Raw genomic sequence first — 12900 nt, 5'->3', positions numbered from 1 at the left:
TAAACTTGGGATTCTTCTTAACTTAACGTAACGTAACTTCTTCGTAAATCTCAATTCCATCATTAAGCTATACAGCTAAACGTGGCCTTCCGGTCTTTTCGATACTACTGGCTCTGTCTTCTCCGTAAGGGATAAAGACGTGATTATATGTTAGTATGTATAAGTGCTAAATTATTAAATCGTTGTAGCTATTATTAATAGTTACCGGAAGACATTATATTAATGGTTCTTGTGCATTAGTCATACTTTTACTGTAAGGCCATTGCAAGTGCATAACTTCTATACGTAAAATTGGCAATTAGGGTCCGGCAGGTAGTCCATAACAAAGGCTTTCACACCAACAACTAAGAATGAGAGAAAAAGAAAGTCTTGTCTATAACCGACCAATCTCTTATTTTTTTTTATTCCACTTATAATCTACACTAATATTATAAAGAGGAAAACTTTGTTTGTTTGGTTGTAATGAATAGGCTCAAAAACTACTGGACCGATTTTAAAAATTCTTTCACCATTCGAAAGCTACATTATCCACGAGTAACATAGACTATATTTTATTTTGGAAAAAAATAGAGTTCCGTAATAATATATAAAAATAATTGGCAAAACAGCGTTTGCCGGGTCAGCTAGTTATGATTATAATGGTAGAAGTTTTGTTCACTAACCAGTTTTCCACATTTATTTTAATTGACCTTTCAATCATGTGTAGAGTACCTCATATTTTAAAATTGTTTGATCACCAAACGAAAACCAGATTGAAAGCCCTTCCATTCAAAATTTCTCAACCTCAATATCTTTTGGAAGACAGATTTGCAATCTGCACTTGTTGGTCGCAGCGAATGAACGACCTCGCGAAAACTATTATTATTTACAAAATTAAGTATTGACAGATGCATATATGTATGTTACTAATATTATAAATGCGAAAGTTTGTGAGTAGGTATGTTAGGATGTCAGTATGGATGTTTGTTACTCTTTCACACAAAAACTACTGAACCGATTACTTACGATGAAATTTGGTATGTAGGTATCTGAAGACCCAGAATAACATATAGGCTACTTTTTATCCCTGAGTTCCCGCGGGATTGATTCCAAGCGGACGAAGTCGCGGGCGGCCGCTAGTACATTATAAATTTCATCAAAATCAGACCAACGGTCCGTAAGTTATCGCGTTACAAAAATGCATACCTCCATACAAAAATTGTATTTTCGTCCCAAGTTGATTGGTAGACTTCACACGCTTCGCTCGCTCGGTCAATTATCCAATACTATTAAACGATCACTATTTGTAGATATAAATTAGGTATATATGTATTTGTACTCTTGTTCCCGAAAACGATTTTGTTGAAATTTGAGTTATAGGTGCATATAGGCGTAAAAGGAAGGAAGAAGGATTGACTAGTCCTTCCACGTCTAGCATATCTCTGTTAATTATGAAATCCATCCAGGATCCCGTATGGATGAATATAAAATATGTATATGTGAAAATATACTTGTTATTTATTAATTTCCATTCATTTAAATGTGTGTAGAAATCATTACAAGATCAACTTTCGAACTTATTACTTACCTCGCGAGAGATCCTTCTCAACCAATAACCCCATGGAGTTGTCACTAGACAAATGCATTAAATTTATTAATTTATTGCCCAATGCCAGGTCTAGGCTAGTTCTGCGCGTAAAATCTAGTCAAAACAATTTGTACGCCGCATGTAGGTCAGGTCGAGGTCGTGACCTCATTACAGCTAGCAAGGACGAGCCGGTGAGGACGACTCACTTTGCGAAGATAAAAACTATTGAATATTACTTGTTATTGCTTTTACATGGGAGTTAGGTCCTGTGGGAGCATTTTTCAACAATCTGTGGCCAAATATACCTTTAGTTTTGTTACTTACACCTTTATGGAGCAGTGTGCAAAACTTTTTTTTCTCTGGAACGTAATGAGTCAAGCTGTTATTTTGCAATACTCTACAGGCTGGACATGAGACTAGGAAAAATTATAAGGCAATTTCTGTGATATTATTGCTTTATTTTAATAATTAAATAGGGCTTATTTCAACTCTCGACTCGAAAATAATTTTGTGTTAATTTGTAGGTTTGTTAATTTGATAGTGCATAAATAACATTCATACAAATTGACTATAACATTACCTATATACTTCCACATATAATCTCGTCTATATCCCTTGCGGGGTAGACATAGCCAACAGTCTTGAAAAGACTGATAGGCCACCTACCTACTTGCAATGTCTCTTTTTCTATATATTTAGTAAATTTCTTTCGATACTGAAATAAAGGTTTACGTCATTTTTTTTATAAAAAAAACCGGCTTCTTGACGGCATCTGTGCCGCAGCGGTAGTACGCTTGTCAGTGTCACCGGAGATCCCGGGTTCGAATCCCGGCCAGGGCATGATGACAACGAACTTTCTCTGATTGGCCTGGGTCTTGGATGCTATATAAGTATTTATTATAAAATATAGTATCGTTGAGTTAGTATCTCGTAACACAAGTTTCGAACTTACTTCGAGGCTAACTCAATCTGTGTAATTTGTCCAAAAACAAAAAAAAACTTTTCACTAAAAAGACGTACAAAAATTGTTTACTTACCTTAGCTATGTATGTAGTGAAATTAAAAGCAATGTGATAACAGTTCTGATATTTTTTAAAACAAACTATAATTTATCAAGTCATTATAATTTTGTTCGTCACATAATTAGAATTTATCACTACATAGTAAGTATAAAGCAAAGTAGCTTCCCGCTTCCCGCGTCTGTATGTTCGTACGCTTATATCTTTAAAACTACACAACGGATTTTGTTGCGGTTTTTATTAACAGATAGAGTTATTCACGAGGAATGTTTATGTGTATAATAACATGCTTACTACTTTTACGAGAAATAATGGCTTACAAAGCGATTTTAAGCAATACAGCATCAATCCTTATCTATTAAGTACCCTAAATAAATATTTTGCATTTAATATGTAATAATATTGCCCTTCACAGCATGTTATTTTAATTAATATTTTTGAAGATATGGCAGATTTAAAATGTAAAGACATCGCGGTTGCTGCTGCACCGGCGGCCGGTGGCGCGGCGCTAGTGTTCCAGGGGGGCGGAGCGTCCCTATAATTATTCTGTGTTAATAACTATACATATATTTAAACCGTAAAATATTTTTTTACGGCATGTAATGTATCACTTACGTGTAGAGAAATTAGAGTTGCATCATAAGTGCTACGACGTCTACGAAATTCGTAGCGGACCGTGTATTTGCTACGAGGCGGCGCGTGGCACACTTTATTATCCACTTTCTATTTTGACTTATAAAAAAATATTTTTAATTTATAACTATAATATAATTAATAGGTACTAGTTGTTGCCTGCGACTTCATACGCGCGGATTTGTTAAGTGTATTTATTATGATTCCTTTTTATTTCGTGTGATTAGATTTTCGTGGGTGTAAATCAAAGCTATCCCATTTCCCGTTTTAATAATCATGTTATACTCGTACGAGTATCTTGAGTAGGAGTTGAATAAATGTATGTTGTTGTTGTGAGATTTCTTTAATTGCCTACAAAAAATTAGTTATAGCTTTATTGTTCGTACCTATAGAGACATAACTACTATAAATATGATATAACCAAAAAATCTATATGCTATCTAGATATGACCAACAGAAGCTATAGCTACCTAAAATCTGATGATTTTCTGTCTCTTATTACTTGCATCACGCAAAAAACTATTGAATGCGGTTTTCGCAGATGTGTTCATGATCCAATTTAAAAACTGGTACTTACACAAAAAAAAATCCTCCCGGCAATACAAATATAAGGTTAGATTTTTCAAATTGAGATCGACAGGTCACAGACAGGACAGACACGGCGGACGAAGTTGCGGGCCACAGCTAGTTAAGACTATACTGCTCAACAAACCTTTGCCTATTTCTTTGCGTCACCATTGTTCTGGCGTTAGTGCGTTATACTCGTAGTCCCTTCACCGTTCGAGTGAAGGCCGTCTGTGACCATGCTTGAATAAAATGAATAAGGTATCATGAAAACCACACACAACGTCGCAACGCTATGTATTTCCGGTGATAACAATGCTGGTCAAACGTGTTATCGCTGATAAAAATAAATTAAACAAACTAACTACTGTTAAATGTAAATATTTATTCAACTTTATATTAACTTACTAGCTTTTGTGTGGAACTTAGCTATCGTGAAAAAGGTCTATTCTGTGCCAAATTTCGTGAAAATCAGTACAGTAGTATTTGAGTTTATTCGTTACAAATCTTCTCTATTAATAGTGTGGATGTGGATTGAGAATACCTATTCTCATTGTCCTAAATGACTCATTTTAAACTAAAATTACACACGTATCAAGTCTTTATCCCTTGTGGGGTAGACAGAGCCAATAATCACAAGAATGGAAGGCTACTGGATATCTTAATTGTATAAGAACAAGTTCAAGACTAAACTCTTTATATACCTTTCCCTTGATTGACTTTTACAATTTGCGTGGAAGTAGCAGCTAATCACAATTTTTATATTCTCTTCGCTTTCTGACCAGCAGATACATACATACATACCGTCACGTCTATATCCCTTGCGGGGTAGACAGAGCCAACAGTCTTGAAAAGACTGAATGGCCACGTTCAGCTATTTGGCTTAACGATAGAATTGAGATTCAACTAGTGACAGGTTGCTAGCCCATCGCCTAAAAAAGAATCCCAAGTTTGTAAGCCTATCCCTGCAGCAGATGAATGTGCCTTTTCCCTTAGTCGCCTTTCCTTACTTACTTTGTATTTGGTCTAATGTAAGTAACGGCAGCTCATGCAACTTACTTGCTTGACATACATATTGACATATAATCACGTATCACAATCAAAGACTGAGAGACTACGTTCACCTTACTGAAATTTTGAGAATCAAATAGTAACAGTTTGCCAGCCCATAGCAAAAAAACCCAAATTTATTATATAGGCATAATAATACTCTAAAATTTCAGTGAAAGTTGGGGCTAATAAGGTAAATCAGTCAGCTTTTCTGATTATAATATTTGTAGGTAAGTATTCGGATTTATTTATGGTTACTTTTTGTGTGAATAATGAAATGCGAGAGATAAGAACTAAATTATTACGCAACTGTTGTTCGATTTCCCAAACAGTGGTAACTTAAGACTACTTAGTAATTATAATCAATCATAAAGAGTTTTGAATGTGGATGAAACGAAAGAAGTATGCAGGGATTGTGGCAAGTGGAAAGATAGAGCCTACGCCTACCTACACCTCCGGGAAAGTGGCGAGTTTGTACAAACCTTGCGTATTTTGCTAGATCAAGTAAATGAATGTATGTATAATCAATCCCTGTTACCATTATCATCATCAATCAATCGTCTTGACTGACTATTATAGTAGATAAAATAACGGAAATACGAATAAAGTTGGGAAATTCTTTAAGGCGATTCGCTAGCAAATTCATCCTCAAGCTATCAAGCTGGCATTAAATATCTTCGAGACTGTTCGCTTTGTCTACCCCGTAAGAGATAAAGACGTATATGTATGTATAAATAAACATACACACAAACATACAGTCACGTCCATATAGTTCGCGGGACAGACATAGCCAACAGTCTTGAAAAGTCCGAAAGGCTATGACCAGCTGCATGACTTAATCACAGGGCTTATGATGGAATTGAGATTCAAAGTGACAGGTTGCTAGCCAATCGCTTACAAGAAGAATGCCAAACTTATCAGCCCCTTCCCTAAGCACCTTTTACGACATCTATTGGAAAGATATGGGAGTGGTCCTGTTCTTGAATGCCGGGAAGCACAATTATGTATATATATCAATCGTCTAAATGTCGCTGTGATAAAGTTTCAACGTGGTATATTTATAGATACATGACGCCGAAGATCCAAGGTGGGACAACAATAAGCGTCATGATAATTAATCAACGTTGCGTCAGGCAGTATGCATATGCAGCTGCGTTCTATTTATATTGACTTCTCGTAATACAGGACTTCATCGAAGAAGAGTACTTCATTGAATGAATGACTGAAGTATGTTGTGCATACCAAATAAAACGCTATTGAATGTTCTTTAAAAAATTTGCATCATGTTTTTAATTATTTAATCAAAATGAGAAAAGCTTCATTAAATTCATAAATACATAACATATAATCACATCGTGATTCCTTATAGGGAAGAATAGAGATAGAATTGAGATTCAGATAGTATCAGGTTGCTAGATCTGCTATAGATAGCAGATTCTCAAGTTAAGAAACCATTCTCTTGGGTCATTAACTTTTACAATGTGCACGGGAAGAGAAGTAGCTGGCACTTTCTTTGTTACCAGACCTGCATAAATTTAAATCAGCTTATTAAAAAAAAACTCGTTATGGGTAGCATTAAGACTACAGTCATAGTTAAAAGGTAAAATAATGTTTAATATACATATTTTTAGGTATCATTAAAGTTTTATTTGGATAACAGGATATCAAAAGAAACAACAAAATTTTCTCTTTAAATTTATTCATTTTCACGTTTGCATTTTACGGTTGTAATGTGAATGCGATATAAATAACTAAAAGTTTTATAAGTTGGTAGTACTAGCTATTTAATAGTACCTAGTAACAACATTAAATTTTATTGTAAAAAAAAGGAGATAGACTACTAACTCCAATGTGCTCTAAAAGTAACATAAAAATCGCACTCTGAGTGTCTTTCTCCAAAAATGTTTGTAAAAAGATCATTAGAACAATGCGTAGAAGATCTATAGTCACTAAATATTTCTCTCACTCTCTCTCATGTCTGCGTGTTCTTGGTTGCACCCTCCACAGAAGTGTTGCCTTGCCGGGGCCCAGGGTCCGCCTTCCGACTTTTCTCCTTCCTTGGTCCGGTTTTCGGCGTCCTAGGATTTCAGTCCATTGTCTCGCATATCATCTTTGGCGTATTTTTGGGCCTGGCGGTAGCGGCGTTGCTAGACATCTGTTCCCCAAGAAGTCAACCGTTTTCTGCAAGACATGGCCGTACCAGCGTAGGAGACTTCCTTCCTACATTTTGTCTGCTATGTCATGGACATGAAGGCTTCCGCGGATATGTGAGTTCCTCACTAAGTCTATAATACGAGTACCTTTAGACACTTCATCCAATATCACACTGAGTAGAAATGGACTTAGGACCGAGCCTTGGTGAACTCCTGACGGGGAAGGGTTTAGTATCACTAACAGAGTGAGGTCGAGGAACACAGTCGAAGGCCTCCTACATGTTAATCCTTAGGGCAAAAACAGGGTCCATAGTTCCCAGACTAGGGCGGAATCTATATTGATACGGATCGGATCGAATCTGTGAGTCAATTATTCGCTCGAAGAGTTTAATGGTGTGGGACTTGATTTTAATGCCGCGATTGTTGCCACACCCTTGCCTTGTAGACTTGGATAATAATGCTCAGCCGCCACTGGTCAGGGATTTTCCCAGTGAAGAGTATACATACATATAATCATGTCTATATCCCCTGCGAAGTTGACAGAGCCAACAGTCTTGGAAAGACTGAAAGGCCACGTTCAGCTGTTTGGCTTAATGATAGAATTAAGAATCAAATAGTGACAAGTTGCTAGCCCATCCCTAAAAGAAGAATTCCAAGTTTTTAAGCCGATCCCTTAGTCGCTTTTTACGACACTCATGAGAAGGAGATGGAGTAGTCCTATTCTTTTTCTGTTGATGCCCGGAACCACACGGCACTGGACTGTGTCGTTCCACCACCAAGTTTCCTTGTTAGATTTACGCCCGCCCTTTGACAGACCGAGAACGGATTTGGCCGCACCAGTGATAGTGGCCTGAACTCTGTCCCATTGTATCTGTACAGACTCGTCGTTGCTATCGGCGGCACATTTGTCGCACATCCATACACCGCTAAGCTTCTTTCCGCTCATCTCCACTCGCTCCGCTTGGTGTGCTCACAAGATAACTTTAACCTAAACGACACATTTGGATTTGACATTCTTATATTATTTTATTACGGGGACCGCCGATCCCCTGCACCGTCAACTTGGTTTTCCGTTTAATGTTATCGTATGGTCAGGTGCCTATTATAAAGGTAATGTACTAAAAATAATTGACGTCTGAGCGCGTAGCCCATGTTACTTCTGAAGGTCTAGTCTTTCTTCATGACAAATTTCTTCCAATCCAATCAAAATAGGTCCAGTAGTTTTTGAAATTATTCGTAATAAACAAAAACACAGAAATGCAAACATTTTTTTCTTCATATTATTTTATGGATAAAATTATACCTATATAGAACACTTAAATTTAATTTTTTTATTGAATGTTACTTCTGTCTTTACTAATTACTTTAGAATCAAAAGTGATTCTTAGTGAAAAATCTGTCAAAATTACATGATTTCACACACACAAATAATATATTAAAAAAAATACAAGTATCTTATATTTATACACATTAGAAAACGTGAAATTGAATGTAGTAGATATTGACCATATTAATGTGAATGAGAAATATAAAGTACTAACAGGATTCTGCCCCGAACTAAAATTATAATACAATGTTAAGTTAATAGTCGAGAAAAACACCCTCAATAAATATTGTTTAGATTACAATCTCTTACTTTTTCAAGCTGCGCATTTCGGACAACAGCCGACCATACAAACTTCAAAACTTAAAAGAATTAAAGTTTTATATAACATGATGTCCTTCGTGGATACCGAAGCCTTTAAGGCTTCAATACATTCTCAGCTATAGCTGATAATGCAATCGACAACACGCTTGGTTCAGGAAGGAAACATTCATATTTTTACATAATTGGCCGTGTCATTGTCTTCAAAATCTGCCTTAAAAAAATCAAGAGCACTCCACGACAACCTTAGAAATACTAATATATAATCTAATCCGTTCTTTCCAGCAATTTTCTGACCAGCCTCCAGTCCTCCATGATGTCGGCATCAGGCAGCATGTATACCACGTAGGGGGGAGACACGGTGACTTGCCTCTTCCTTCGTTTTCTTCCCCACTCGGCGCCGCACGACCACAAGTCGACGGTGTGCCGTTCTTCTTCCAATTTGCGAATTTTTTCTAAAATTTCCTCTTTCATATTCTCATAGGTCAGCCATTTTTCACTCTGCGAACAAGGAAAATAAGCGTATTATTTAACTGTTAAATTATGTACGTGTGAACATTTATTAACGGAACCAATAGTGTTCATGGTGTACGTAGTAACAGAGGTCAGTCAGTTTAGTGGCAATTATCCTTCCCTGAAATATATGCATTTGTACTGAAATTGTGTGAACAGTCTTTTATAAATACTGATGATTCCGGCTTCGGCCCTCAACGTAGGCCTTTGGTATTGTTTTTACTTTAGGTTAGGTGAACTCAGTGCTTCTACTCTCTTGCAACCGTCCTGCTGACTGTACAGGATTATTAAAACTGGCTAGTTACTCAATGTTAGTTTTTTTTTTATCGGTGTGTAAGTATCCTATAAAATCATTAAACTTTTGATAGCTCAATTTGTTTGCGATTAATACATATTGAAATATCTACTGATTATATAAAAAAGATCTCTCTCTCTCTCTCATTTTGTAAGTTTCTTCGCCACAATGGTTCGGGGCCGAAACCGCTCATCGGATTTAGCTGTAATTATTTAGATATTTTTATACGAGTATTGAAGAAAAGGCGGTCTCTAAAAAGGGTTTTTGAAAATTTCCACGGAATCCAAACCCCAAGGAAAAGATATTTCTTTTTCAAAAAAATACTTCTGTTAAAAACAAAGATGCTCCCAATTAAGAGAAACATTACTTCGAAATTCAAATTGTTCACGCTCAATTTATCAACAACCGAGAAGATAAGTCAATTATCCGGGTTCCCACGGTAACGGTGAAATGATCTCGTGTATGTTCGTAGCTGTAACTTTACACTTCTAAGGTCTTATTCATATTAGACACAAATTTTCAGCGCCTTAATCGATAGCTTTGACTTCGGTAGCGTAGTTTAGTTTTCATAAAAAGTATATTATTATATTTCATACATTTCTTTGTGAAATTTAAAAATGGAAACGATAATTACGATAAACTGTGCCCGTAGTCAAGTGGATCAAGTATTCATCTGAGCTTTGTCGTAACTGCAGTTATAATAGTAAAATTTTTAACTTATTTTTTTTCATCTAAATTTTACCTCTAAGGTATTTTTATAAAATATGGATTTTGTATAAAACTGTTTTTTGTATTGCAGACGTTAAATGTCGAAGTCTGTCTTTAAAAAAAATTATAAACGAATATTTAAAAAATATTGGCATAATGAAAAAAAACTGTTTAAGCGATAGTCAATTAATGAATCGAGTTTAGAGATAATCACCTAAAAGAAGAATGTCAAGTATAAAAAAATATCTTGATGACCCAGATACACAAAATCACTAATTTCTCCCGGAGGGCTTCATATTTCCCATAGATACGAGTATCTATCTGTTCTGAGATCTTTCTTCTTGCATGCAAGCTTTGGTTGCATGAAGGCATTAGTCGGTGATAAGACAGCTCGATAAAAATAAGATTCCAACGTCATCTTGTTGCCAAGTTCTTAAAATTAAGTATATACTCCTAAGCTTAATAAAATTTAACATTCGAATGCATCACCAAACGCCTTAAAACGTTTGAATTGTCCATAAATCGCATGTAAGAATCGCCTGTGTTTCGTGTAGACTTATTTTTACAACGGCGGACACAGTGTTTCAAATTAAAGAGAATAACAGATGAGACAAATCATGCTTTAAAATAAATAGGTATTATTATATTCCATTGGCAACAAATTAAATAAACAGAATGACGATTTAAGCATATTTATAAAAGGAGAGTTTACTTGTATATTAATATTTTTAATTTAATATTAAGTTAAATATTGATTGAGAGTTTATATTGTTTAATATTACTCATAACATTATGAGTTGAAGACTAACAATTAATCCGACGAATAATGTTAATCATGAATTGTGTTGACTAACTTTCTATGCCCTAGTCACGTTGTGTCTGTATAGTCGGTAATTTCGACAAAACCGGTTGTGAGGACGATTCGCAGATACAAGACGTGAAGGACTGACGAATTGTATTCTAACACAAGGCAGACAAACCAGCTTCATTTCAATACTATAAGGTTAGCCGTGTGAAATCACATTTACCAATCCTAATACGGTGAATGTTAATTATTTTTGGTACAATGATTAATTTTCTAAATATATATAAAGAGAATGACGCTCGGCCCAAACCGCTGGATATAGAAATTTTAAATTGGCATAAAGGTTTCGTATCTGGTCTAGAGGATTCCTCGATATTCCCACGAAACGTGTTCTAATGGGGTTTATTAATATAACTCTGCAAAACAATTTGTGCTTTATCTCACGCAGATTTTAAAAGTAATTTTCTTATAATCTCGTAAGGGATAAATATGTATATCGAAATGTCATCGTTACCTTTAAACTTCGGGGTTTGAAGGCATGTATTATATATAGGGATCAGAGACGTAAGTAGGTGATTGGTCTAATTAAAAAAAATGATAAAAGTAAGTGATATAATTTTGCTAAATCTTTTATTTCAATAGTTAAGAAATATTGCATCTAATAGAAAGTCCCTTTAATATTTATCAAGTTATTATCATTAGACATAGCAATATCTACTGATATCAGTAACAAAATTCAATTGTACCCTTTATAATTATCGCAAGCAACATTGTAAACGAGAACAACATTAATCTACATACGAAATTGTGATTGCATCCGGCGTCTATGCGCCACTGAATCGAAATATGGCTTAAAATGAAACGCCCCAAAGTAAAAAGGGCAAAAACGCATGGCTCGGTTAATTGAAGACCTGTAGGGTGCGTACCCAGGTAGAGGCGAGGACAAAAGATGATCGATACTACGCGCATAATAATAATCTTTCGTTGCCGACGTGCATGGCCTTGCAATTATACGTTCAATATTTTCACGTCTATGGGGTATACAGAACTAGAAGAAATAAAGGAAATATTTTTAACAGTTCTGTACATACATACAACACAAGGTTAAATTTTGAACAAATGATTTGCTTGAATCTCAATTAAAATAGAACTTAGAAATAACATTACACATTATTACGACAGCTAACTGTTCTTCTAAAACAATATTGTATTTTCTTTAGATTTGTATTTTAGTGTGCGTACTTTTTAATTCTTTATCAAGAAAAAGTGAAGAACTGCTACTGGAATTATGAGTATTTATAAAGAACAGACAGCAGATATTTTTATTCGGCAATGGTATTTGGTATTGTATCAATCCAGGGTCTATAAGTAAAGGGAATCTGTAAGTCTATCAAACAATTTAACATCTTGGTTCAGAAGATAGGGTAAACTCGATTGTGGCATATTAAAGGCAGCTTCCAATAACTGAAGCTCAGTTGGTATCTGTTTTGATACATACACACAAATATCACATTTTTATAGCTTTGAGGGGTTGCCAGAGCCAAAAGCAAAAGACTTTCATAGTCGTCAAAGATATTCATAGTCGTAACAGGTTTTATTCAAAATAAAAATGGTATGTTTTTTCATTTATATTAATATTTGTATCATAGCATTAGTCATATGAAAGAAAGTTCCCTGTACAGAAATAAGAATCAACAAATAACAAAGACTTTGTAATATGAGACCATCTTAATGTTCGAGCAAACAATTTAATTGCCACATAAAACTTACTCTAACAATATGGCAAACAACATTATCAATTAGTTGATTACATTCCGAGCCTGTGAAACGTGTCGATCACCGCGCGACAGAGTGTCAGATCGAAGCGTGCGCGGGCGCAACCAACAAAATGGCGGACAGGCGGCCATTTCCGGGAAACGCTGCGCTGACGCGGCGCGGTGGCGGCGCG

General features: G+C 35.5%; 1 protein-coding gene across 1 annotated transcript in view; it reads right to left on the bottom strand.

Annotated features, from left to right (window-relative positions):
• Positions 1-6522: 6522 nt before the first annotated feature.
• The window catches only part of LOC106136338 (breast cancer metastasis-suppressor 1-like protein), a 70448-nt gene continuing 64070 nt past the window's right edge, over positions 6523-12900 (bottom strand). Inside the window, exon 4 of the mRNA XM_013336861.2 lies at positions 6523-9132. Coding sequence (XP_013192315.1) covers positions 8899-9132 — 234 coding nt within the window. The 3' untranslated portion in view covers positions 6523-8898. The remainder of the gene's footprint in view (positions 9133-12900) is intronic.

This window comes from Amyelois transitella, chromosome 15, assembly GCF_032362555.1.
Source record: "Amyelois transitella isolate CPQ chromosome 15, ilAmyTran1.1, whole genome shotgun sequence".
Classification (NCBI taxonomy): Eukaryota; Metazoa; Arthropoda; class Insecta; order Lepidoptera; family Pyralidae; genus Amyelois; species Amyelois transitella.
The sequence above is the reverse complement of the archived record's forward strand: the minus strand, read 5'-3'. Positions and strand labels throughout refer to the sequence as shown.